The sequence below is a fragment of the Botrytis cinerea genome, chromosome 2, assembly GCF_000143535.2.
Source record: "Botrytis cinerea B05.10 chromosome 2, complete sequence".
NCBI classification, from domain to species: Eukaryota; Fungi; Ascomycota; class Leotiomycetes; order Helotiales; family Sclerotiniaceae; genus Botrytis; species Botrytis cinerea.
In genome coordinates this window covers 1111877-1126796 of record NC_037311.1, presented here as the reverse complement: position 1 = coordinate 1126796, position 14920 = coordinate 1111877, and the positions used below count along the sequence as shown (strand labels likewise).

Below are 14920 nucleotides of genomic sequence, written 5' to 3'. Positions count from 1 at the left end.
TAAAATCCCATGAGTTCTTGAGTGATTTAACGCTGTTACACTCTTAAATTTATGATCATGAAATTCACGAAATAATTTACAATATCATTTTGCTATGGCTACTCGAGGGAGTTTTGGTTCAAAAGAATCAATTGTGTCTTCCGTTCTCATACAACGACTTGCTTCTGTCCTTCCCAAAGACGTCACTTTTAAGATCTACCATCTATCTACCCCTCCAACCAAAACCTCATCATTGTATTCTGCACCACCGAATAGTCGACCAGATAGAACCTATTGCGAAAGTCATTTCCTTACAGTGTCAATCCGAACTCCCTCAAAACACGATGCATCTGAATTACTCGAAGTGTTGGTTTTTGCAATAGAAATTCTGATTTATTCCACCGCATATGATACTACATTTTTTGTTTCAAAGGCCGATTCGACTGGTTATCTTCACCTTCTAAATCTACCCAAAGGAACGCCTTCTCCCATAAGGGATATCAGTGCTACATTCTTACAACACTTAGTCGAGCAGCATCAAAGGGAAAATATTCGAAGCACTGTCTCCCTTTTCGCACGAGCTCAAGATCAATATCTCTTTCCAGGGAGCATCGAATATAGCGGAAAGCATGTGTTGGATGACAGAGGCTTGGTGCGCTGGTGGTGTCGTGTTCTTGACCCACTGATAGAGAAGACGGAAACCTCGAACGATTTGCGAAAATCCCAATGGGATTCGGTAAAAGGCTTTTTAATTGTGCCTGGGCAGGACAATTACGAGACCAGGTCATATCTTCCAGCAAGAGCAAAGGCACAGACTGCGCAGAGCTCATGGACCATTGGACACCCACTCCGACAAATCTCAAGACATTCAGATGATGTTCCTCCACGATGTTTGGTCCCACATTATCCTGACGACCCAAAAGCAAGATTCTTAGACGAATTAGATGATGAAATAGGAAGAGGAAAGGATGATTCGAATGGACAATGGAAGAGTGTGAGAAATATTGATCAATTTTGGGAAATGATGGCATACAGGCAAGAATGCTCAGCCGGTCGACTTGTTGGATTCATATGGATTGTTTTTACACCACCGGTTCGACATGATCATGGAGATCTTGTAATTGGCAACAGCCAAACTTCAACATTAGCTAACGATAGCCAAGAGCTCAACTCATCGTTTCTATCCGTTCCAGACACTACACCAGCCGTTTCCACTCCAACGGCATCTTTGACTAGCTCGAATCCAGCTCAGCAGTCACCTTCGAAGCAAAGTGATATTTTTTCAGTCATTGAGGAACCTAATCAATTATTAAAGACTTCCGTCCAACGGAAGAAGAAGAAATTATCTGGGCTTATCATTCCCAGACAGCCACGAATTAAGACTGAGAATAAAAATTACTTGTTAGAAAGACCTGAGAGCACCGCATACTATACCTGGAAACCAGAAGGTCGTGGTCAAGTTATTGTTGACGAAACAGATTATCATCGAATCAATGAATTACTGCTTCGACTCGACTTTGCAGATCTAGACCTAGCAAGTTCGAGCTCGAAAAGATGGATCAATGAGGTTCGTTCAGGTGCTGGAAGCATGGGCGATGCATGGGGCCAATTAGTCACAGGAACCAAATTAACAGAGATTACAAATAAGACGAGTGGCGCAGGAGTAACAACTCTTAATGTAGGACTCGTGCGAAAGAAAAGGAAATCAAGCACAGATGAGCCTCACGAGCCCACTCCCCCCGTGACAACGACCCCAAAGGTCAATGTTCTTGGAGCTGGTATGATTAGAAAAAAGGTAAAGAACTAACGTGGTTACCAACGCGCCTGGTGTGTGCTTGGTATAGTTAAAGGTCTGCATTCAAACGGAGTTGGATACACGTGGTGTTCTCAAGATATGAATACCCAGGATAAGGATCACGGATAATAGAGGCATTTATCATTTCACACTTTTATACAACACTCACGTGAATTCGAAACACAATCGCGAAGTACTGATGCAGTAGCTTCCTAACAGCTCTAGCCAAATGCGCCAGCCCTGTAGATCTACGTTCCCCCAGGTCTGGCACAGCCTTCCCCTTACTTTATTTACGGATCCGTAAAGAAGAACCTTAAGAGTAGCTGATGAACTTCGGGATTGCAACAAAATTGTCGTTTCATCTGACCCCATTTTTGAAGCGGTAAAGTATGTAAGCGAGACCTCCTTTACTTCGCCACATAATTCGGGTGCACAATTGGTTCATTCGTACACGGATGCCATGTGACATTTAATCTTTTCTACGCTCCAACCAATGACAGATTAAGACTTAATTAGTCAGCTACACTTTCTATCTCGAGGAGGGTTGTAGTATCTCACAATCTGCTTAGACCATTGCTGTTCCCTTCTTCGTATATGAACCTAGATTTCTCGATGATTTTGACTTTCCTAGTAGCGAACATTTTCTCCATTCTTTCTGTGATACCCCGAAACATTTTGTATTGACTTTCCTTGGCTATTTTTACTTATCCGCGTTGATTATACCATCAAACTCTCCGTTGTCTGAACAAAGACGATGCTATTCTATAGCCTCATATTCTTAACATCTACAGTCTTTACTATTACGAATGCCCTCGTTCTGAGTGCAACGACTACACATTCAAGACCTATTGCGGCTCCAACGATTTTGCAGCGTGATGCGACTACCACTGCTTCACCTACATCCACAAGTTCACTTTACTTCCTAACAACGAATTATATTACCATTGCGGGGGTAACAAATGCACATGTGACTATTCCAGCTAAAACGGTATCTTTTGCAGTTCCTACCTGCATACAAACACTTGCGCCGGACGAAAATGGATATCTGCCTCCGGGTACATGCAACGCTCTTTATGACTACTATCCTAGTTCTACATCAGCTGTAGCTTTCGCTGGCATCTTTGGGGTTCTTACTCTAATTCACATCATACAAGCATTATTTTATAAGAAGGTATTTGATGTTTTATTTTATCCCAATCCTTAACACTGAAATTGACATGTCACACAGGCATATAGTTTCTTCATAATTTCAGCGTCCATATGGGGTCTCACAGCCTTCATACTTCGCATTGAATCCACTTACAATCAACAAGACAACGCTCTTGAACTCATGTCTTCCATTTTCGCTTTGACCATCTCGCCCATGATCAACGCCTATTACTTCATTCTCTTGGGACATATTATACATCACTATCTCCCAAGTCGCTCTCTTCTCAGTGTTCGTGCTCATTTCATCGCACTCCCGTTTTTAGTATTCAATGGAGCAGCCTTTGTACTAGAAGTTGTGGGTGCAACAATGATGGAAAAGAGGAATTTTGAATGGGAACGGAGGAATGCCGATCATGTTCATATTGGAGGCTTGGTTGTGCAGATGCTAGTTGTTTTTGTGTTTTTGGGCGTGCTTGTGAGGTTTTGGAGAGAGATGAGTGGGCTAAAACGAAGAGGTGTCATGGGAATGGGGTGGAAAGGTCTATTGGTAGCAATGTTTGGAGGCTCAGGTCTCATTTTGGTAACTTCTCTATCCTTACTTTGAAATTATTTTATCTAGATGGTAGTACTGACACAAACCACACAGATCCAGATATTTTTCTCCCTTGCTCGATTCTCTACTGGAGATAAGACATCCAGCACCCTCTCCACCCATGAATTCTATTTCTACATCTTTGAAATAGTCCCGGCAGTTTTAGCTATTAGCACTATGAATGCACTTCACCCTGGTCGAATCATGATCGGAGAAGAGAAAATGAAAAGCCTTTGGAGTGGTCTCACGAGTTCTTTGCCTTGCCGTAAAGCGAGAAGTAAAGTGGGAAGAAACAAGGATATAGGCTCAATAACTGGCTCGAGGGAATTTATTGGTTTGGGTGAGGCGGAGTTTGAGGGCAAGTTTGAGAAGAATGATGAACCGCCGAGGTATAGTCTTTTGTGAGCTGGAATTCACTTGGTGTTTGCAAAAACTTGTAGAGACATTGCTTTTATTCTTCTTTTTTATTTTTTGTTTATTCGACTTTTTGAATTCTCTGCAGGATTGCGATATATTTTATGGCCTAAGGAATATTCAAGGAATGCTTGCAAAGTGATCCGTGAAAAACGAGTGATGGTATCATATATTGGCCCATTCATGTCATAAAATCTAAATTCGGAATTTACTAAACATCCTTGTCCTACAGTTGATCACTTGTATGCCCACCAGCACTGAGTTCTTTGTGTATCAGACTATTATATTTCAAGCAAAGTCCCATTATATTTTGTAAGCTCAATCTATCATCTACCCGTGAAGTCGAAATGCCGAGCATAAAGAAAAGGAAGACTGGCAGTGTCTATATCGAGTCTGATGAAGACGCCGATGACTTCGAAGTTGACTTTGAAGCCATGTTTAACTGCAGCGGTTCCAAAGAACCTCGAAAACCTATCATCTTGAAGCCAGAAATAATGAATTATATAGTGAACGGTAACGAAGTCACTCAGCTATGGGGACTCCCGAATCCCTGCAAATGTGAAGCCCGCCACAATACTGCAGACGTCATAGTCTCCGCTATCGAGTTCTGGAATCCTTTCGCACTGTTAAAGCTGTTGGATCTTAGCGTATCTCAGTTTCACTGGAGGGTATCTGTTGCTGGTATGGACTTTTGCGTCAAAAAATCATGGCAACTTGTACAGGTATGTGTCCTTCCAATTACTACTTGCAGCCTTTTATACTGAGAATAAGCTAGGTCAGGTCAGACAAACTGGTCCTATTCTATCTCGTTCATAAAGATCTTAGATGGCAGCTATTGGGATCTGAGAACGAGGGCCTTGAGAAGATTTACATTCCAGATCGTAGTGAAGAAAACTGGCAAGAGTGTCAAATTGCGAGAAGTTACTGAAGATTGGCTGATATATTGGGTAACCACCTCCCCTGGCACCAAGAAAATCTTAAGGAAATCAAATACCGTTGCTACACCACTACGAAAGATAAAAAGTGTATAGAAATCCACGGATTAGAGGCTGCTGGTGAAAATGCAACTGTGGCGGACAAATGCTCGACTCCAGAGCAAATACCTATACAGTCAGACACCGATACCAAAATCAAGACCGTGACGGCGAACACCACTAACACCGAGAAAACGGATCAAGCCCATCTGCAAGGAACAAAGAAGAGAAAGTGTGCAGTGGAATGATTGGCTTCATGAGCGGACTTCAGCGGACATATCCAAGATAATCTGCTTAGGAAGTAATCTACGGAATGGAATGGAATGAGACAAAATCATTATGCGGACCTTCGTTAATATCTGGTAGTATTCAATCAAAAGTTGGGGATAGTGAGCAAGCTTTGATTTGGCATTATAATCTGTGACATCCATGACCATTTTTGCCCAGCTTTGCACATTTGATTATTGAAGACCGGCTGTCGCGACGATGCTAATCCACTCGGGAATGTGCATGTTTGAGTCTTGAGGTTCTTCAGGCACCAGTAAGGTAGATGCTCGTTTGTTGTTTTTCAATCTGTGTTACGTCCCCTTTGAGCGTTTTTACCATTTCATGAAGGGCTTGATTTTTCATGACTCACAAACAGGGCTGGGCTAAAGGTAGTACTGCCTGGATTTCTGTGAGAATATGTGTAAGAGAATAATTACATAAAGAATATGGGAATTTTAGAGAACCGAAACCAGCTAGAATCAATGTATATGAAGTGAATCATGTGGTCAATCGATCATCCCTGGATTCAACCTATCAATAGTATCATTTGATGCCACAATAGATGAATCGGAAGCATAGAGATCTCCAATGTGAAGATGCTTCGTTTGTAGAATTATGCCACTTAGAAACTTTGGTAAAGGGATGCACTTTACCGAGATGAACAGGGGTTTCATTGGTTGGATATCAAGTCACTGCACTCGACACTATCTGTAATCGCAGTTGGCAGAATTCCTTTACTCAATATGTCGATGAATCCCACCTGGACTCTTCCGATTATTACAAGCAACGTAGCCACAATGTGTCTCGCCGAAAACGTCTATAATGATATATGAACCACACTACAATCGGGGAGGTTGACCAAGGCCCATGAGTATCGGTAGGCAAGAATGCTACAAATAACATCTAGAGGAGTAACGAGAACAGAGTCAATCGTAACCTTCACCGCGTTTGCCATTTCTTGTTTGATAATACGAGGAATATTCTCGGAGCCATTAGCCCGAAAACTTGGTTAAAACCTAAGCAGTCTGTGTCATCTATATGCTCAAATTGAAAATCAGTTGCCCAGCTAAAGGCATGTCGAACGGCCGGAAGCCTGCATGGGCACTGCGACCAATAGGCGAAAGCATCTCGCCAGTAATTTGCGCCCAGTACTCAAAGCCTTCACCAAGATCGATCCATCTGTGGGATCCCGCAGTTCCTCTACCTTCGGAGCGCAGAGCGACTTCCAATACCCTGGCCGTTTGTATTTTGAAACCGTTATCTAGCTAATTGAATGTAAACCAATATATTAAGTCTTCAATGACTTGGTGCAATTTGTTCCTTTTCCTGAAACAAAGCTCAAAAAAATTCAAGAGGCTAAGGAATATTCTCCAAATAAATTCTTCGGAATTCTTTAGTGATATAAAACTACATAATACCGCCACGTTGGTTCCTTTCTTTCATTTACCATTCACATTTAAGACGGCGTCCTCCATACTTCATTTCATTGATCTATCTCACGCAAAGCCCAGTCTAACTATGGAGGACGAATTTTGTAAAAAGGTTGACCTAAACCTCAGTATAAACATCAACCTCCTGGCAGATGCTCCTCAAGGTCATCCTCGTCTCCTCAATGTCAAAAAGCCTCAAAAAAATCCTATCGCCCCAAAAATCGAGAAGCACAAATCAAGGCGGATTGAATTCCCAGAAGGTTTGTCTTTGGTCGATGTCCTGGTAACTATACTCTTCGACTGGAAGCCGGCAGCACTTCATCACCTCCTTAACGTCGAAGATGAACAATTTTATTGTGCAGCTAAATTGGAACGCACTTTAAGATATGAATCGTGGGATAGATTCATCGTAAACCGCTTGGCCAGTATGTTCGAATTGTAGTGAGTCCCTTGATGAGTAATGCGGCGAAGAGATTTGACTAATCGCAAATCCAGACTGTGGGAATTGTTCCGGGTACAGAGGTGTCTTATCGTATTTGCAATAATAAAAAATGGGAGATTATAAGCGCCCGAAACTACGACACCGACAAAAATTGCACGTACTTGGTTCCTTCAGACCCCTTAAAGAAATGTGCCTGCGAACAGATTGAGAAGAAAATGGCTCAGCTTATATTTCAAAAAATTTTGGTCGATGTTGTACTCCAAGATAGGATCTTTCCAGTTTTGATCTACGAGCCTGAAGCTAAGAGTAAGAAGGGGAAGGAATCTAAAGGATGTACTACAAGTGAACCCAACGATGTCGAGCTGGAGCCAAATACTGGGAGCAGCTCTGATATTCTGATGGAAGGAAACCTAAATGCAAAGGTCGCCGAGCTCGAAGCCCAGGTATCGGCACTGCAGAAATCGATCAAGGAGCTGACTGGTCCAGCAAGAAAGAGGCGTCGGGAAGATTAACTGGAGAGTGTTCAGAACATCAATTTAGAGCGGGAATAGTGTCTAAGTTGTACCATGTAGCCATAATTGAGCAGTGATATGAACGTGCATGGTCCAAGAAATGTAGATTTTAACCGAAGGAAGGTTGCCCATGTGCTAGAAATTCTTAGTGGTGTGGATACACAATACTCACCAGGATGGATCTGTTATAGATTATGTTTGGCTACCCAAGACTTGGAAACATATGCTTTAGATCCCAAAGAAATTCGCCTAGGAAAAAGTAGGCCTCACAACAATTTTGCAGTGTCCTCGATTATCTCCAGTACCCTGAAGGTTCAATTACAATTTTGTGTTTGCTGTGATAACATGGTAGGGACAAAGATTTAGGGCAGGAATATTACATTGAAAAAAGCTTGCGCGAGGTATAGTTTTTGTGGGAACTCGCATTAACTAGAATTCAATAGTTACGTGATATGGAATACAGACCGAAATTAAAGAGGTCCGAGATAGAGCAGACGAACCCCGGGAATGTCATCAAGGGTCTGAAGTTATGGAGTAAGATATCACAGGCAATAAAGACAATTTCAGCAGCGATAAGAATTCAGCAGTTTCAGTCTGTGAAAAATATCAGAATTATGTGGGAATCTATAAACAAGATATTGAACAAACATCCAATCTATATAGTGAAGACTTCTCCGTTCAGTGATCTACTTTTGACCTTACTTGGCCCCTTTTTCATTTCTGTCCAGGTCCCATTGACATTCCAAGTGCCTGCCTTTGTGTAATCCCAACTTCTAGACCCTTGCATATATCCAAATCTAAAATATTCAGGATGTAGTAAAGGAGAATTTTTATACCAAACGAAATGCTTATCACTTGCGAATCCTTCATCTGTGTATCCTCTGAAACGCTCTACATCGTTGACTAGCACACTGATGCCATCAAATGGGGCAGGTGGTGGAAGCCAGGTGAAAGATATAGAAGAAACATTACTACTCATTGAAATCTCTGGAGATGAAATATGTGGTAGCGCGGAATTGTGTTTCGCATCTCCCTGAAGTGCAGCAGGAGTTTGAAGCACAGGATCAAATCCCCACCGTGCAATGCCGTTGATGAACAAGCCGACCAACAATCCTTGGTAGAGAAGTGCAGGTCTAGTCTGCATGGAAGTTCCCGGCAGCAGTAAAAGAGCAAGTATATAATGATGTATTCGAAGGCTAAGGCCGGGTAGTAGGAGAGATATGAGTATAGCGGTAACAAATATCCCATACAAGCCGAGAAAGCGAATTAAACGGCCCTCCATACGAAAGAAGAATACTTGTTTCACGATAATAATGATAAGGAATATGATGATAAGCGCCAGAGCAAGTTTGGCACCTGGCTGTTGATTGATATCGTGAGCATTCAACCGTTGAATAGGGATCCACTCAAAAGTGTAATTTGAGAGTGTTCCAACCCAGCAGCCCCCGAGCCATAATATAGTCTTCTCAATTTGAGCCGTGAGCCCAGTCAAGGCACGTTCGACGCCCATATATTTATATATGACAAAAGCGCAGAAAGCTGCAGGTAGGAACTTCCCTAATATATTTGAGACCAGTTCAGTCATGGTGTTAAAATTAGGTGGATCAGAGCCGAGACCAGTATGAGCAAAAAGCCCAGTGAAGATGGAAAAGAAAAAGAGACCGGGTGATGTAGTAAAAAGCGATAGCACTACAGTGAACGTGAGAGAAACAAATAGCAGTGACCAGCGCGAATCTTTGGCCTTGCAAGTGATTCCTTTCTGGAAAGCAAATGACGATGGGAAGGTCGAATCAAAACCAATGCTTTTAATCCCATGCCTGTTCGAGCTTTGATAGTTGTTGTGTTCTCCAACCAGCAATACGACGCCGCAACCTCCTTTGGAATTGTCGATAACCCCAGCATGGATTGCAGATCCGCAGATGAAGCTGTCACTGCGGTAAATTGCAGTAGTATCATCGTCTGTAGGTCCACCAATCACCAATGGCCTGTAGTTGATTTCTTGCGCCCCAACAGCTCGCGGATTTAGCACCTTTGCGCTGGCGCAGTTTGCGGGACATTTAAATGCAAATCCACTTCCGTTGAAGGGGCGACAATCGTTTCCATTCAACCCACACTGGTTCCCAGCTACCCAATATGTATTGCCACATCCAATATCGCTAGGGACTCCCCATTCCTCTATCGCGGTAGCAAGTGTACTCTGGCGTAAGACAAGAGCGAAAGTCAGAATCCAACAAAAGTAATATGCTACGAGAAGCGATATCCTATGTCTTCTCTTGGGTATGTATTGATCTAAAAGTCGTAATGGTGCTTCCTGTAGCCATGGAAACCAAGGCTTAATGACGTTTATGCGGGGGGGATCTGGCCCTTTCGCCCAAGTAATGGCTTGTTTACTGACACGTCTGACCGGAGTAGGAATCCATTTAAGGTACCGATAGGAAGACTGATCTTGTAAAAACCGAGGGGTAGGAGGAGAATCATCATCTGATATTTCGTTCATGGGCAGAAGCTGAGTGAGTGTAGGGTCTTCAATGGGATCATCGGGGTGGTCATTGTCGGTGAAATGCTGCCTGTTATCGACGCGACCATTTCGGTCTCCCATGTTGTCTTACTTGAAAACCCAGAAATGAAGGTAACTTGATCCGAAATTCCCGAGGGTTGTGCCTGCTCGACTGCTTTTCCTTGACTATTGTAGCAAATTGGGTATGTTAGTCCTAGGTTCAAATAACAACTGAATGCTTGTGATAATCTGAATTCATTCAAAAGCGGAAAAAAGCAATGCAAAAGAGAGTCAATGTACGATGAGTGCCGCAGTAATGGAAGTATGCTTTCGAAGTACTCCTCCCTTCCCGTCAGACTTGAGAAATGTAACATTTATCGCACGGACATATGTCCGATAAGGATAAGCTGCGGTGACAATAGGGCTAACCACTTGAAGACTAGTGTCCATATTATGTGCTAGTACCGTTCAAGCCTTCAGTGTGGGAAAAATTATATTCTGGTCAGATAATGTGATATATCTGTTCTCGACGCCAATATACAGTTCTTGTCCAAAATTACACATTTTGAGATGTTTATGAAACCTGCAAGTGCTTGTCTCAAATTTACGGACGCTCTGTATATAATCTGAGGGTTGCTGGCCTGCAGAAAACTCAGTATCTTGGCGATATCTAATCGACCTCTTTGCTCATACTACTTATTTCACTTGACGAAATGTCCGCCATCAATATGGCTCCCAAAAACCCTACGAGGCTCGGATTTCAAATTTTGAACACTTTGGATCACAATGCCTCTGGACCAAGGCTCGGAAGAATTACTCTGGAAGGACGGAAAGATTTGGAAACCCCGGATTTTCTAGCAATTACCTCTAGAGGTGTTATACCTCATATGACGCCAGATGTAATTGCAGCACATGCAAAAGTACCGGGTGTTCATTTTGCATTGGAAGATTGTAGGTTTCACATCATGTTATCACGTGTTTATATTCGTTCTGATCTTTTCTAGTCATAGAAAAGAGTAATAAAACAACCATATCTCCTATCTTGAACTGTCCTGGAGCAGAACCACCTCTTCATGCTTTTACGGCCTTGTCCAGATCTACCATATCTCTTTTGGCACCAAGACGGACACCTGCCGTTACAGCCCCTAATGGCAACAGTAATACAGCTATTTCTGTATTTACATCCACAGGATTTCAACCTCTGTCTAACAAGTCCTACATCGATTCAATCGCAACTTTACGCCCAGATATCGCTATTGGGCTCGCGGATGTCCCCTATAGCACCATAGCAGGTGCAAAACGCACCGCTAAGATGGGCGATAGAAGTGGGCAGTGGTTGGCTCAGCTCTTGGCCGACAAAGTCGAGGAACAACCCGTTTTTGCACCAGTATTGCCCATCGATTATCAAAGCCAATGGGAGTACATAAATTATGTATCTGACGAACTGGTGGATGAGGTCTCGGGTTTAGCTTTCTATGATTCAAACTTACTCCCAGAAATTCCAGAGACTACAGCCATGTCTTTACTCCCTCGCCTCTCGTTAGATGAGCCATCATCTCCTCATCATGTACTTCGTCAAATTTCGCTCGGAATGGACATTTTTACCATTCCGTTCATCAATTTTGCAACGGATGCTGGGATCGCATTAACCTTTGAATTCGCATCTCCTGCCAACTCTCAATCTCCAAATGAAACCGGTTCAGTCCTTCCGCTGGGTATTGATATGTGGACTGCAGCTCATGCTACTTCCTTGCTTCCTCTTTCTGAATCTTGCAAATGCTACGCATGCACTTCCCACCACAGAGCATTCATTCAGCATTTACTTTCAGCCAAAGAAATGCTCGGGTGGGTCTTACTCCAAGTGCACAACCATTATGTTCTTTCGGAGTTTTTCACGTCGATACGAAAGAGTATCAAAGAAGGCACATTTGAGAAAGACTGCGAAGAGTTTGCCAGGAAATACGATAGTGAGCTACCAGAAAAGAGTGGACAAGGACCAAGAATGAGAGGATATCAGTATAAAAGTGAGGGGGCGGGAGAGAGGAAGAAGAACAAAGCTGCCTGGAATAATCTGGGATCTGACTCAAAAGCCACTGGCTCAGAAGTTGCGCTGGTGCCGGATGAGAGCTCGAAAGAGCTCGAAGAAAAAGGGTTTGCGGAGAAATTGGAAAATTAGACAGTGGTTGGCATCATAATATTTTCAGTCTTGTATCGATCAATAAATAGATATCTGAATACATAAAAGGCCATCAAGCATTCTCTATTCTGAATTGTATCTTTAATACATCTCTTGGAGCTCTAGTCAAAATGTTTCTTCGTAACATTTCCAGAGCTACCCGCACCTAACTTAGCTCCTCCATGGGCATCAAACCAGTCCAAGAACTGGAACATGCTTGCCTTTGGAATACGTTCCATAGAAGTCTGATTCAACCACTGCAATCCAAACTTCACCTTACTTCCCGAGAACCACTCAAAATTATCGAAGATAGCCCAGCCAAATGCACCAGTAACATTGACGCCTGAATTCCATTAGTAAAAGTCAGATCAGGCACCAGCAATGGGAAACTTACCATCAACAACCTTTGCTGCAAGAATATTGTCCAAAAACCCTCTATAATAATCTGCTCGGCGTAAATCCCACAGGACCTCACCCAAAGTGCCCATCTCCCCTTCAAATGGCTCGGCAAACCCGAACTCACTAACCACGATATCCCCTACTGTTGGGAACAACTCTTTCGTGATAACATTCAAGAACTGACGGATAGCAGCTGGTGTACTAACCAACCAATTGACTCCTTCATCGGCGGCAGGTCCTAATGGGAAGCCATCTGCGGCAAGTGAACTCGAACCTGCGCATTCTGGGAAAGAAGGATGCGAAGAATTCGACGCGCAGGCTGCGGAACCTCCCGGAATGGTGGTAGCGAGAAAAGCGGTATAACCATCTATAGCGAAGAAATCACAACTTCCTTTAATCAAATCCTTTTCTTCCTGAGTGAATTGCGGAAGTAAGTCTCCCAATGTTTCTTTTAACATGGAAGAATAATCACCGTCGCGCCAACAGCCGTTGAACCAACCCAATGCAAATTCAAAGTTGCGGGCTACGGAGTCGACGTCTCCTTCTGAGGAAGTGTTGTTGGGTGCGTAAAAGTTGCCGGAGTTTTTGAAGGTTATGCGACCGGTACCGTGGAACTCCTCGTGGTACCATTTGGCTACTTTTGCATGAGCGAGGATGCTGTAGTGTGAGCAGGCAATGCGAGCGGGGAGACCGCCAGTGATGTTGTGGTAAGCGGGGTAGTTGCCTTTGGTGTTTCCGGCAGGATAGGAGGCGTATTGCCAGTTACAGTATTGAGCTGAGGATAGAGGTCAGTAAGAGAGATGTGACTTTCGAGAGGGCACCATACGTTCATTGAATGTGTACCAAATTGGCACATATTTGTCATATCTGGTGATGACAAACTTAGCATAATTGAAGAAGTCGTCCACGATTCGCTCGTCTGTCCAGGCTCCATATGAATTGAACAGGGCGAGAGGTGTTTCTGGAAAATTATTAGCATGCTAAAATCTGATCTTTGCTATCATGAATTACCCCAATGGAACAACGTAACGACAGGCTTGATCCCATTAGCGACCATGCTAGCAATAACATCGTCATAGTGATCAACACCCTGTTTGTTTACAGGTCCGTTTCCGAATGGGAAGAATCTCGGCCTGGAGATTCTCGCATTAGCAGCCAAACTCGTCGTGAGTTCTGGATTACACCTACCAAGAGAATGATGGAGAGAAGTATGGAACTCCCAAACTAGCAAGACGAGCAAAGTCTTGTTTGTAAAGCCAATAATGACTAGCCACGATATCACCAGTGGAGTTGTCTACGACGGCCCCATAATCACGATGTGCGATCAGATCCCAAATCGAGGGGCCTTTACCTTCATCTTTCGCGGCTCCCTCGATTTGATACGAACTGGCTGCTAAGCCCCAAACGAAATCGTCAGGTAGACTTTGGTTATTCATGGATGTATCGTAGGTTGGCACCTGCAAGTATCAGATATGTGGTCTTCAATGGCGACTAACTAACATACTAAAGGGTGAAAGGATCCTGGACGAGGATACGATGAAGGTTCTGGTGTTGGCTCCACTGTCGTCGTGATTGGTCCTACAGCAATGGATCCGACTTGGTTCCATAGCATAGCCAATTCCTCATTAGTGTACTCATAAGTCAATGTTGTCGTCGCGGCGGAGACATTGTAGACCTTAGTCGACCAGGTATTGGTGGCAGTGGCAGTTGGAGAGCTTGTACAATGCGCCAACTGAACGAAAATTTGAATGCCAAATAGGCAATTGATCTTAGATGAAAGCATCATTGCAAAGGAAGTGCATTCGCCTGGCGTAGAAATTCACATCCTTTCACAAGCTGCGAGATTGAACTTTATAGTTTCTTCAACCAGCATTTCCGGAGCTAATGATGATCTCATATCGCCCGGTTAAATACATACTGCAGGGGGGACAGCAAGCTGAACACTTTGTTTCTGGTACGACTTACATGTAGTCCATGTCTAGATATGAGCCGATCGATACACGATGGACGTTTAAATTATTTCAAAGCAGGGGGTTAGGTGCATTCGGGATGGCGGAGGGAAAGCCCCCGAAGCTTTAATTGAATCAAAGTTCATAGTATATTAACACGCAGGAGATGCAGCCATTCAAAAGTCGACGTGATGATTTAGATAACCCCGCACATATCTTGGCATATGGACAATAGTTTTTCCAAGTTGAAGCAAGGTTTGAGGAGCCACTGTAGCCCCGCCATTATATACGGTGTAGAGAGATTTATACTAGCTACAGATGTACACATCAAATTTTTGCGTGGAG

The 14920-nt window shown here is 43.3% G+C and overlaps 7 protein-coding genes across 7 annotated transcripts; 5 read left to right on the top strand and 2 right to left on the bottom strand.

Moving 5' to 3' along the window:
* Nucleotides 1–11: 11 nt before the first annotated feature.
* Bcrtt109 lies at nt 12–1925 on the top strand. Its single transcript, XM_001547034.2, has one exon. The coding sequence runs from the start codon at nt 95–97 to the stop codon at nt 1784–1786; it is 1692 nt and encodes a 563-aa protein (XP_001547084.2). The 5' UTR covers nt 12–94; the 3' UTR covers nt 1787–1925.
* A 469-nt stretch (nt 1926–2394) lies between these two features.
* On the top strand, nt 2395–4147 carry BCIN_02g03140 (hypothetical protein). Its single transcript, XM_024691229.1, has 3 exons — nt 2395–2945; nt 3003–3503; nt 3570–4147. Exons 1-3 carry the CDS (start codon nt 2529–2531, stop codon nt 3918–3920), a joined length of 1269 nt encoding a protein of 422 aa, XP_024546999.1. The 5' UTR covers nt 2395–2528; the 3' UTR covers nt 3921–4147.
* A 74-nt stretch (nt 4148–4221) lies between these two features.
* BCIN_02g03130 (hypothetical protein) lies at nt 4222–4918 on the top strand. The gene is made up of 2 exons (XM_001547032.2): nt 4222–4651; nt 4705–4918. Exons 1-2 carry the CDS (start codon nt 4277–4279, stop codon nt 4855–4857), a joined length of 528 nt encoding a protein of 175 aa, XP_001547082.1. The 5' UTR covers nt 4222–4276; the 3' UTR covers nt 4858–4918.
* A 1638-nt stretch (nt 4919–6556) lies between these two features.
* Nucleotides 6557–7650, top strand: BCIN_02g03120 (hypothetical protein). Its single transcript, XM_024691228.1, has 2 exons — nt 6557–7041; nt 7096–7650. Coding segments are annotated over exons 1-2 (354 nt in total). The 5' UTR covers nt 6557–6688; the 3' UTR covers nt 7097–7650.
* Nucleotides 7651–8149: 499 nt separating this feature from the next.
* BCIN_02g03110 (hypothetical protein) lies at nt 8150–10402 on the bottom strand. Its single transcript, XM_001547029.2, has one exon. It carries the CDS (start codon nt 10151–10153, stop codon nt 8210–8212), a length of 1944 nt encoding a protein of 647 aa, XP_001547079.1. The 5' UTR covers nt 10154–10402; the 3' UTR covers nt 8150–8209.
* Nucleotides 10403–10532: 130 nt separating this feature from the next.
* BCIN_02g03100 (hypothetical protein) lies at nt 10533–12290 on the top strand. The gene is made up of 2 exons (XM_024691227.1): nt 10533–11002; nt 11056–12290. Exons 1-2 carry the CDS (start codon nt 10765–10767, stop codon nt 12225–12227), a joined length of 1410 nt encoding a protein of 469 aa, XP_024546997.1. The 5' UTR covers nt 10533–10764; the 3' UTR covers nt 12228–12290.
* A 10-nt stretch (nt 12291–12300) lies between these two features.
* BCIN_02g03090 (hypothetical protein) lies at nt 12301–14540 on the bottom strand. The gene is made up of 6 exons (XM_024691226.1): nt 14131–14540; nt 13815–14083; nt 13638–13759; nt 13453–13587; nt 12622–13401; nt 12301–12570 (listed from the first exon to the last, which is right to left on the bottom strand). The coding sequence occupies exons 1-6, from the start codon at nt 14410–14412 to the stop codon at nt 12350–12352; spliced, it is 1809 nt and encodes a 602-aa protein (XP_024546996.1). The 5' UTR covers nt 14413–14540; the 3' UTR covers nt 12301–12349.
* Nucleotides 14541–14920: the final 380 nt, after the last annotated feature.